Below are 12,432 nucleotides of genomic sequence, written 5' to 3'. Positions count from 1 at the left end.
TTCGAGACCAGCATGGCTATCATGGCGAAACTTGGTCTCTACTAAAAATACAAAAATTAGCCGGGTGTGGTGGCAAGCGTCTGTAATCCCAGCTACAGCTCAGGAGGCTGAGGCATGAGAATCGCTTGAACCTAGGAGGCAGAGGTTGAGGTGAGCCAAGATCACTGCCTCTGCACTCCAGCCTGGGTGACAGAATGAGATTCCATCTCAAAATGATGATGATAATAATAATAATAATAATAATAATAATAATAAATTGTTAGGCTAGAAAAGATCTGTACATTTCTATAGTAGGATATAAATCTAACTCTTGTTTTAACTATAGCTATTAAAAGCAAGATTATTATTTAAATGTTATTCCCCAGAGGTGGGAGACAGGAGAAACATTTTGAATTCTCAATTACTTGCTACTGCTTCCAGTATATAAGCAATATTATCCCAGAACTTCCCTCCCATGCATCATTCAGATCTCAGCATAAACTTGACTTTTTTAGGGATTCCTCTGGTCCTCTCCTACTCCCAGACTAGGTTAGCCTCCTGCATTTTTCCTCATATACATCACACTTGGAGTTACTTTTGCCATGTCTGTCTTATGTTAAAATAAAGCTTGTAGATACTCTGTGAAATGTAAGATTATTTTGAGAGAACAATGTGTATAATGAGTTGGAATCTAGATAATTTTATGTTCATACCTGATAATATGTCAGCTGGAATAGTATCCTGGTTTTCAGCATTTTCCTCACTTCCTTATATGGCTTATACATTGAGGGTTTATAGTTTCTTACACTCAATGGAAGCAGAGAAAATATCTGATCATTTGCCTTGGTTTTATTTAAAGGAATAAAACAATCACATTGTCTCATTTGATCCTCTTAATCACTCTGTGATGCAGCATTCATTTCCATCTTATAGATTAGGCCCTTTATATTTAAGAAACCTATCCAAGATCCTGCAGCAGAGTCAGCTTTCAGATCCAGTTGTCACATCTGACTGCAGTGCCCATTTGATACTGGTTAATTGTGAACTTCTGGATTTTCAAATTCACTGTATAGGGTTATCCTGTTAACATGTAAAACTGCCTTGATAATGTCTTTGTGTTTACATTCTGTTTTTAAATGTAGTTCTCCTCTATAAGACGAGACTTCAAAAGAGCGCTTTCTAATCTTAGAGATCAAGTGTTCTGGACACAGTTATTACAACACTGTCTTTATTGGTATATAGAATGATGATTTAAGATTTGCTGTCCAAGGAATAACTTAATTGTCAAAGGTGCTGGTAGTTCATTTCAGTCAGAGCAAGAAACCAAGTAATCCCCTCCCCCACCCCCACCCCCACCTTTTTTTTTGAGACAGGGTCTCACTCTGTCTCCCAAGCTGGAGTGTAGTGGCACCATGATCTCGGCTGGCTGCAATCTCTGCCTCCTGGGTTCAAACGATTCTCCCATGTCATACTCCAGAGTAGCTGGGACTAGGCATATGCCACCATACCTAGCTAATTTTGGTATTTTTTGGTAGAGATGGGGTTTTACTATGTTGGCCAGGCTGGTCTTGAACTCCTGAGCTAAAGTGATCTGCTTGCCTTGGCCACCCAGAGTTTTTTTTTTTTTTTTTTCTTTGAAACAAGGTCTCACCCCTGTTGCCCAGTATGGAGTGCAATGGTAGGATCTCAGCTCACTGCAGCCTTGATTTTCTGGTCTCGGGTGATCCTCCCACCTCAGCCTCCCAAGTAGCTGTCACTACAGGCACAACACCACCAAGCGCAGCTAATTTTTTGTATTTTTTTGTAGAGACAGGGTTTTGCCATGTTGTGCAGGCAGGTCGCAAACTCCTGGGCTCAAGTGATCTGCCTACCTCGGCCTCCCAAAGTGCTGTGATTACAGGCGTGAACCACTGCACCCAGCCCCAAGCAATTCTTAATGTACACTGAACTCCATCATTATCTAAATTAGATTTATGTATCTGATTCTTTTCATTGCAATCTATATCAACAATAATTTCCTTGGAACTCAGAGACATTCTTTGAGTCAAATTAAACAGAAATAAAGACAGTATACCACTGGAAGCACATTCCTATTTATTTAACATCTTCATGAACTGGGCATACTACTTCTAGCACTAGACTCAGAGCTTCTCTTTATCTTTTCATTGGGATCTCAATCTTAGACTTATGAATTATTATATGGATTTGTCTTTTCTCATCAGTCCTTCTTGATTCCCCTTATAATTAATTTAATTTATTTTTTAAAATTGAAACGGGGTCTCGCTCTGTTGCCAGGCTGGAGTGTAATGGCACGATCTTGGCTCACTGCAACTTCCGCCTCCCGGGTTCAATCGATTCTCCTGCCTTAACCTCCCGAGTAGCTGGGATTACAGGCACATAACCACGCTCAGCTAATTTTTTTTGTATTTTTAGTAGAGACAGTGTTTAACCATGTTGGCAAGGCTGGTCTTGATCTCCTGACCTCATGTTCCACCCGCCTCGGCCTCCCAAGGTGCTGGGATTACAGGCATGAGCCACCACACCCGGCCCTTTATTTAATTTTTATTTTTCAGGATATAAGTAGAAGTTGAAAACAGTATTTTATCAAAAGCTAAAAGTTTCTTTTGCTCTTTCCTTTCCCTTCATCTAACCATTGCAACAGTGAAGTTCTCAGTCTTTTTCCTCCTCTTTCCCTAAGCTGTTCTTCTACTTCTAGGTGTTCAATTTCATCTTTAAATAGGTGATTCCCGAATACCATATGCTCTGCACTGCCTATTAGACATCTCCACTTACTATTTCATGGGTGCCTCAAATTTGGGCCCGAATTCATCATGTTCCCTTCTAAACCTCTTTCTCCTGCAGCGTTCTTTATCTCAGTGACTGGCACTAACATCCAGCTGCTGAAACTACTGGGGGTCATTTTTAACTTCTCTTTTTTTTTTTTTGAAGATGGAGTTTTGGTCTTGTTGCCCAGGCTGGTGTGCAGTGGCGCTGTCTCGGCTCACTGCAACCTCTGCCTCCTGGGTTCAAGCGATTCTCATGTCTCAGCTGGGATTACAGGTGCCTGCCTCCACACCCGGCTAATTTTTGTATTTTTAGTAGAGACAGGGTTTCACCATGTTGGCCAGGCTGGTCTTGAACTCCTGACCTTGTGATCCACCCACCTTGGCCTCCCAAAGTGCTGGGATTACAGGCGTGAGCCACTGCACCCGGCGTTTAACTTCTCTCTTACCCCTTATGTCCAATCACTTATTAAGTCCCATTTATTCTGTCACCTAATATTTCTTTTTTTTCTTTTTTTCTTTCTTTTTTTTTTTTTTTTATGAGATGAGTCTCGCTCTGTCGCCCAAGCTGGAGTGCAGTGGCGTGATCTTGGCCTCCTGGGTTCAAGTGATTCTCCTGCCTTCCTCAACCTCCTGAGTAGCTGGGATTACAGGCATGGGCCACCACACCTGGCTAATTTTTGTATTTTTAGGAGAGACGGGGTTTCACCATGTTGGTCAGGCTAGTCTCAAACTCCTGATGCTGTGATCCGCCCCGCCTTGGCCTCTCAAAGTGCTGGGATTACAGGAGTGAGCCACTGTGCTTGGCCTCATCACCTAATATTTTTTAAGTTGGTTCCTTTCCATCCCTTCTACCACTCTTTGGTCCAACTCACAGTCATCTCTTAACCTAAACTACTACAGTTAAGGTTTTAACTGGCTACAAGTACTCTTGACACCAAATGATCATTTAAAAAGTATGATCTTTTAGAGGCACTTGTCTAATCATATCATGCCTCTGCTTAAAATCTTTCAGTAATTTTCTTACTCTTTGGATAAAGTCCAAAATCCTAAACTTAGTTTGAGAAACCATGAGAGATCTGCCTGGAGGCTGTACCTGGAGCACCATACTAGAAATTGTCTGGACGAAATGGCAGCAATCATCTGGAAGAGCTAAGACTGCACAGTGGCTTTTAGATAAGTTTAGTGTAACATGTAATCTGTAACAGAGTGATTATCCATGTCCCTACAGATAGTAGAGACAAGAATAAATTTTCATAGGTGGAAATAAAGTTTTGACCATATAATAGATGCAAACTTATTTCTAGGAAAAATACATGAAGAAAGTTCATATGCAGAAAGATCATTTGGTTTCCAAGAATTTTTGCTTTTATGTTATAATACATGCAAAAAGCTGTGTATAAACTTGTGTATAAGTAAAAAAGCATACTAAGTAAGTGTGAGAAAGACCTACTGCCCAACTTGAGTATAAAACATTTCTCAATAAGCTTTGAAGCTCTCTGTGTGCTCCTCTTCCATCACATCCTCATGCAATCTTCCCTAGGCAACCTCTATCATTAGTTTGTATGACCATTTCCTACCTTACAGTTCTACTGTGTTTGTTTTTCTAAAAAATGTTATTTGTTTAGTTCCTTTAAACAACTTCATTGAGGTATAATTGACATAGAATGAGTTGTACATGTTTAAAGTGCACTGTTTGTTTTCATATTTGTTTGCATGTGTACAACCATGACCACAGTCAAGATAGTGAACCTATCCATTCCTCCCAGAATTTTCCTCATGTCCCTTTGTAATCTTCTACCTTCATTTGCTAAGAAACCACTCTTTTTTTGGCTGGCTTCTTTAACCCAGCATAATTATTTTGAGATTCATCCTTATTATTGCATGCATGAATTGGTGGTTCTGTTTTTTTGCAGATAATATTTCATTGAATTGATATACCACCACTTGTTTATCCATTCACCTGTCAGTGGATATTTGATATTTGGGCTGTTTCTAATTTTTGGTTGTTACTCATAAAGCAGCTATGAACGTTTGTGTATATATCTTAAGAGCATATGCTTTCATTTCTCTTGGGTAAATCCTTCAAAGTGGAATGGTTTGGTCATTTAGTAGGTATATAGTCAACTTTAGTTTTTCAAAGTTGTAGCAGCTGTGCTCTTTTACATTCTCATCAGCAGTGTGTGAGAACTCCAGTTGTTTCACATCCTTGCTAACACCTAGCATAGTCAGTTTTTAAAATTTCAGATGTTCACATACATGGGTATTGATACCTCATTTTGGTTTTAATTTACATTTCCTCTGTAATGGAAATTGATGATATTGAGAATTTTTTATGTGTTTACTGTCACATGAGGCCTGATGAAGTGTTTATTTAAATTTTTTACCAGCTTAACAAATTTTAATGCTTATTTCAAATAATAATAAATTTATTATTGAATTTTTAGAGGTCTTTATACACTCTGGATACAGGTGCTTTATCACATATGTAGTTTGCAGATATTTTCTTCAAGCTTGTGACTTGTCTTTTTCAAAGAACAGTAGTTATTAATTTTGAAGATTTATTATATTTAATTTATGTTATTATTTATATTTTTGTTTTGTTTTATTATTATTAGTTTTTTACATGGAATGTGATTTTGGTGTTATATCTAAGAATTGTTACCTAACCAAGTTACAAAAATTTTTCTTCTGGAAGTCTTATAGTTTTAGAAATTACATTTGCATCTGTGAGACATTTTGAGTTAATTATTTTTATAAATGGTATGAGGTTTGGCTTGAAGATTTTTTTTTTTCCTTTTTCTTTTTACATATGAATAGCCAATTGTCCCAACATTATTGGCTGAAAAGACTACCCCGCTGAATTCTTTTTGTACCTTTTTTGAAAATCATGTGACCGTGTGTGTGTGTGTATCTGTATCTGGGCACGTATTCTGTTTCATTGGTCCCTTTGTCTGTCTTTATACCAATACTACATGCACTATCTTGAATGCCATAGTTTTATAATCTTGAAATTAGGTAGTCTGAGTCTTTTTTTTTTCCCGCAAAGTTTTGGTCTTTTGCATTTCCATATGAATTTTAGTGTTAGTTTACACATTAAATTTTAAAAAGCCAACTGGGGGCCAGGTGCGGTGACTCATGCCCATAATCTGAACACTTTGGGAGGCCGAGGTGGAAGGATCACTTGAGGTCAGGAGTTTTGAGACCAGCCTGTCCAACATGGTGAAACCCTGTCTCTACTAAAAATACAAAGATTAACCATCCTTGGTGGCATGCACCTGTAGTCCCAGCTACTTGGGAGGCTGAGGCAGGAGAATCGCTTGAACCCAGGAGACTGAGGTTGCCATGAGCTGAGATCACACCACTGCACTCCAGCCTGGGCAACAGTGAGACTCCGTTTCAAAAAAAAAAAAAAAAAGGAAAAAAGTCTACTGGGATTTTGAGGAGAATTGACATCTTATTGTTGAGTCTTCTGATCTGTGAACATGATGTGTTGACTATTTAGATCTTAATTTCAGCGGTATTTTGTAGTTTTAGTGGACTTTACATAAAATATACTATATATATTATTCTGTGCTTGCTTTTTTTACTTAGTGTTCTTTCTGAAATTCATTCATCTTGATGCATGTAGCAATAATTAATTCATTTTCACTGCTATATACCATTCCATTATATGAACATGTTGTAATTTATCTGTTCTTTTGTTGATGAATATTTGTGCTAGTTTTTTTTTTTTTTCTATTTCAAATAATGCATCTGTGGATATTCTTGTACATATGTGTCCATGGGTTACGGTTTTCTAGGGTATATATGTGCCTAGGTATAGGCTAGTTGGGGTAGGATGTACCATCTCAGGCTTTACTAGACATTGCCAGGTTGTTTTCTGATTTATAGTACTCCCAGTGTTTTATAAGAGTTTGTGTTACTCCCCATTCTCACCAGTTAGGGCTGTTAGACTTCTTAATTTTTGCTAATTTGGTGGGTGTGAAATAGTAACTTACTGAAGTTTTTAATATGTATTTTCTGTGTCCTAGAGGTTATCATTTCATATGTTGAGTTTTTCCTTATATGACATATTTATTTATCTCTTTTGCCCATTTCCCTTTTATATTCCCCTTTTCTTAATACTTTTTAGGAGTCTTAAAAAATATATTTTGGATACTGGTTATGTCTTTTTAAAGTTATGTGTGTTGTGGCTGGGTGCTGTGGCTCACACCTGTAATCCCAGCACTTTCGGAGGCCAAGGCTGGTGAGATCACCTGAGCTCAGGAGTTCAAGACCAGCCTGGCCAACATGATGAAACCCCATCTCTACTAAGAATATAAAAATGAGCCGGGCATGGTGGTGCACGCCGTCCCAGCTGTTTGGGAGGCTGAGGCACGAGAATCGCTTGAACCTGGGAGACGGAGGTTATGGTGAGCTGAAATTGTACCACTGTACTCCATCCTGGGCGACAGAGTGAAACTCTGTCTCAAAAAATAAATAAAATAAAATAAAAATAATAAAATAAAATAAAATAAAATGTTACAAATATCTCTTCCCAGTTCATGGTTGGTCTTCTTATGTTCTTTTTGATGTTTCTTGATGAACAGAAGTTGTGAAGCACCTCTGGTATACTGAAGAGTTTGCCCAATTTAAAAAGCATAGTTGACCCAGCTTGCAATTAATACCTCTAAGCTCCACGTCCCATAGAAGCCTTGGTTACAGGTCTATTTTATGACTTTCCTTTATAAATATTCATAAATGACTCATTTATCTTTTCTAGTCACAGTTTTGGGGTGTGGGGGTGGAGGGAAGCAGCACCGTTTTTTTAAGGATTCAATAACAAGTTTCACAAGCATATTTTAAAACTTTTTCTTAAATTAATTTTTAGGCTGGACCAGAATATGGCCAAGGGATGAACCCTATTAGCCGCCTGGCCCAAATTCAACAGGCCAAAAAGGAAAAGGAGCCAGATTATGTTTTGCTTTCAGAAAGAGGAATGCCTCGACGTCGAGAATTTGTGATGCAGGTATTTCTAACCTTTTAAAACTACTGAAAAGATTTAGAAATCCCCAAGATGGAATAGACATATGGGTGAAAGGCAAACTAGGACTTAATAGCAGAAAGTAAAACTGTTTCCAGTTAAAGCATTCATTCTATCCAGGCCCACCTACCAACTTGGTGGAAACATTCAAGTGTCAAGGACATGTTACAATAGACAACCTAAGTTTTCAAGGGACTCTGAGTTCATACAGGTTATTTACCATGGAGTTTATCATTTAATGTGTATCTCTTAACTTTTTGTATTACATTTTGTAGCCGGAGTCTATTAACTACTGGGAATTGGAGACACATGGAATTAGAAACAAAATTTAGAAGGATAGATGTAGTAGATGGATCAGGGCTAAAATCCTGAGCTTGTGGGCTATCAGGAAAGTTAGAAAAAGAGAGCAAGCAGGCTAGCTAACCATGGTGGGGGCTGAGGCACTCAGAATTGCTGAGATCTGACTGCTGCACTGTGTAGCCAAGAAAATTGAGGAATGGCTTCTAGTGTATTGGCAGATGGGCTAGAAATGAGGTAGAATGCCTAAAATGCTCTCCTTTTCAACCCCTACCTATTCGTCTTCATTTGCCAGCTCAAACTCCAGTCTTAAGAAATTTTTCTTTTACTTTTTTATTACAATTTCAAACATATCCAAAAGTGGGGAGAGAATAGTAATGGACCATTAATATGCCCATCACTCAAACACCACAGTTACTAAGATTTTTGCCTCACTTGATTTAGCTATTAATTTTTCTCTTCTTCCTCTGTTTCTTCCTTTCTCTCTTCTTTTCCTGAAGTATTTCAAAGATAATTTCTAACTACGTGTCATTTCAGCCTTGCAGATTCAGTGTATATTTCTAAGAAATATGAAAGCTTTTCTTACATTAGACATGATTCATTAGAATCATCTAATACCCAGTCTATATTTAAATTATTATTTTCCCCAAGCTGTTTTTAATTTTTTGTTTTATTTTTTGGTGGGGCAACAGGGTCTTGTTCTGTCAGCCAGGCTGGACTACAGTGGCATGATCATGTCTCACTGCAGCCTTGATTTCCTGGGCTCAAGAGATCCTCCCTTTTCAGCCTCCTGAGTAGGTCAGGATTACAGGCATATACCACCATGACCAGCTAATTAAATGTTGTTGTTGTTTTATTGTTGCTGTTTATAGAGACAGGGTTTTACTATGTAGCCCAGGCTAGTGTTGAACTTCTGGCTTCAAGTGATCTTCCTGCTTCAGCCTCTCAAAGTGTTAGGATTACAGGCATGAGCCACTGTGCTTAGTCCCAAACTGTTTTTTAAATAATTGGTTAATCAGAGACTTTTTAGTCAAATCCAAGGATCTCACATTTTATGTAACTTAGATAAAATCAAAAATATTAAGTGCTGACCATGTGGTAGACATTTTGGCACTCAAATACAGTATCTCATACTGACTAACTTTCAGTGTATAGCTAAGTTGTGCCTTCCCTCCCAATTTATAATCTCCATATTTCTTTATCTTTCAGTACCCAATACAGTGGTTCGTAAATAGTAGGACCTTAATAAACATTTGATAGATATTTGCTGCCTGCCTTCCTGCCTGTATGGCTTTTGTTGGAGATGTAAACTTATAATGTAGTCATAGATAAGTCACTCCTGGGAACCCAGATATCCAAAAAGAGGGGAATTCTCTGGTTAGTAATCACATTATTGTCAAGATGTTATTAGGATCCAGCACATGATTGTTTTGTTATTTTCACTGGTAAAATATGTTCACTATTTTTTTCCTTAACGTTCTTAGCTTTGAAGAATTCTGGAACATAGACTTTGAATGCCAAAGCTTGAAGAAAAAAGTCTCTTGAATTTTAGACATGTATTGGGAATATAAACTGGCTTTGGCTTTATTAAACAAATCCTTTTCTACAGAGTGTATTGAGTACCCCTTTTGAAAGAGGAATTTAGCATATCTTAGGCCAGCTTCCATTTTATGGGTATTCATAAACATTCTAGTCAAATGGGGACATTTGGCTGTGCTTTTAAATGTTTTCACACTGAATTCATATTGTTTTTTCCCCTTCTGGAAGCCCCAGTGGATTCATTACAGTATTGCAGCAATTTTATCAAAGTAATGGCTTTTGTATAAACTACTTAGGCAGTGTTATCATTTGTTATAATTGAATATGGAAGCAAAATACCTAGAGATGAGATGCTCATTTTTATCTATTATCAAAGAAAAACTGTATATTTTAGAATGCATGCAGTTACTTATGTTGATTACTAGATAAAGAAAACCTCCGATGACATTATTTGAGTATTTTATTCCAAAGTAGATTTCTTAAAGCTTTTCATTTTTTTGGTGAGGAGTATTTTAATCTTTCAAACAGAAAATAATGATAACCAAGTTGCATATCAGCACACTGTGTTATTATGTGATACTAACTTTTCAGCCTGTGATTAAGATCACCAGGTTGTTAAAAAATAAATAAAAATTAAGTTTTTGGTAAATTCTATTTCAGAACTTTTCAGTTTCTTAGGTTTTTGAGGATTTGATTCATGTGAATGAACTGTTAAATTTAAAGACAAAGATTTGGCAGTCTTAAATTTACTGCATGGTAAAATAATTGAGCTTCTTTACAGATAGAAATTCACATTTAAATGTAGAGACCATATTTACAATAGTTATAAAATCTGTGACCTCTCAAGGAAGATGACTTGTGAAATTTATATATTTACTTAACTTTTATAATAAAGTGATGTTTTGAGTGACCATTGTGTTTATTAGCAGAGAATGAAAGTCCTTTGGTAATGTGGTCTTTCTATGTTAACAAATTACTCTGGGATAACTGCTTACAAACTATTCAACCATGAGATTATTAAAATTTGCATGAGGCAAGGGCTGGGTGAATGGGTAGATGAATCTGGGAAGCACTTGTTTTAGAATAAGTAAGTGCTGAAGGTATCAGAATAGGCCAGATGGAAATCTAGCAGATAGAGAGACAAGGTGAATACAGGGATGGGAACAGCATTACAGCTGACAAGTCCAAGACCAGGCCTCAGAGCAGTAGAGGAAGCTTCTGACGTAACTGACCAAATCTTTTCACTAAGAAGGATTCCAGCAATAACATAGGGACTGATGAAGCTGGGGGAACAAACCAAGCATCGGAAAAGATAACAGGTAGCAGAGGTAACTCTAGCCAGGGGTTTGAGTAGATTATCCTTAGGGCCTGCCATGTTGAGGCAGACACTGTTATAGCAGGTGGTGTGTATTCATCTAGCTGTAAGTACCTGGTCTGACTATACTAGATTTGTCCTTCTCAGCGTGAAGTCCAAAGACTACTTCTGATTTGTCACGATATGGTGGTTTCCAGTTTCAGAAGAAAAGGCAATGAAATATTTAAAAAATATTTCACAGGTTTAAACTATACAATTTGTGATCGTTGTTACAGAAATTCTGTAAGGAATATATTTTCAGTGTTTCATGTGCTATATGAACTGTCATTTAGTTTGTCTTTACTGAAACTCTGTTAAAAGAGAGTACAGCTCCTTTTTTATATCATTTGCACATTGTTTATGTTTAAGTTTGTATTTCGTTACCATTTTGTTGTATATTCTCCCAGTTCCTTAAAATTGGGTGGTTCACTTAAACTTAAAAGTAGTGTTGGAAATAATAACACAAAAACTGTAAATAAGGAGGTAAGAATAAATGATGAACAGTACTCAAGTGTGGATACCAAATGGGAATTTGTATGTTCTGGGACAGATGAAACAGCCAGTATTATGATCTTACACAAGAGACAAAAAAGAAAAGTATGGTTAGGAGTATCACGCTATATAGCTGAAAACTGAATTTTGTTGTCATTGTGAAATATATTAAAGTGGCATGAAGCTATTATTGAAACTTTCTAATTTTTTTTAAACAAAATGATAACTGATAAAACAATTCAACTTTTCAGATATGGATTGCCCATTCACTTTTCTTGCTCATTTTTCTGCTAGTTTTTTAAAAACACTGATATATGGGAACCTCCTATATATTCTGGATGTGAGCCCTTTGTAGTTATATGGCATTTTAAATACCTTCCCTTGTGTTGTGACTTTCCTTTCTAAATAGTGCTTTTAGAAGAACAAGAGTAATTTTTAATGCAGTCAAATTTAAATTTTTCCTTATATTAACTTTATAGTAAGTCTAGATATCCAGACAAATAAGTGTCCCTCACCTTGTTCTTCCTCAAAAGGATTTTGGCTGTTCTTAGCACTTCACATTTCCATGTAAATTTTGGAATCATCTTGTTCAAGTATTATAAAAAGATGTATGGAATTTTTATTGAGTTTTCATTGAGTTCAATTAATTGAGTTTAGGTCAATTTGAAGAGAACTGATGATACTACATTAGTATTGTCTTCAATCCATGAACATGGCATTTTGCTCTATTTATTAGGTGTTTCTTAAAGTTTCTCAATAAGGCTTTGTTTTCTATGTGGAAGATTTGCACATCCTAGGTATTTGATTTTCATTTAATGTAAATGGTATCTTTTTAATATTTTTCATCTACTACTTGAATGTTGATGGAATGTAGAAATGCAGTTCTCTTTTTCATACTGAGCTGGTTACAATCTAATTGATTCTTGTAATTCATCTATGGAGTTTCTTAGCTTCTTTATATG

At 36.7% G+C, this 12,432-nt stretch overlaps 1 protein-coding gene across 50 annotated transcripts in view; it reads left to right on the top strand.

Moving 5' to 3' along the window:
- The window catches only part of STAU2 (staufen double-stranded RNA binding protein 2), a 332,499-nt gene that overhangs the window by 135,981 nt on the left and 184,086 nt on the right, over positions 1–12,432 (top strand). For all 50 annotated transcript variants that reach the window (XM_073999008.1, XM_073998994.1, XM_073999016.1 and 47 more), the window contains one exon: positions 7,636–7,773. In XM_073999008.1, the coding sequence (XP_073855109.1) occupies positions 7,636–7,773 (138 nt within the window). The remainder of the gene's footprint in view (positions 1–7,635; positions 7,774–12,432) is intronic.

This window comes from Macaca fascicularis, chromosome 8, assembly GCF_037993035.2.
Source record: "Macaca fascicularis isolate 582-1 chromosome 8, T2T-MFA8v1.1".
NCBI classification, from domain to species: Eukaryota; Metazoa; Chordata; class Mammalia; order Primates; family Cercopithecidae; genus Macaca; species Macaca fascicularis.
Note: the sequence above shows the minus strand (reverse complement) of the source record. Positions and strands in the feature narration are given on the sequence as shown.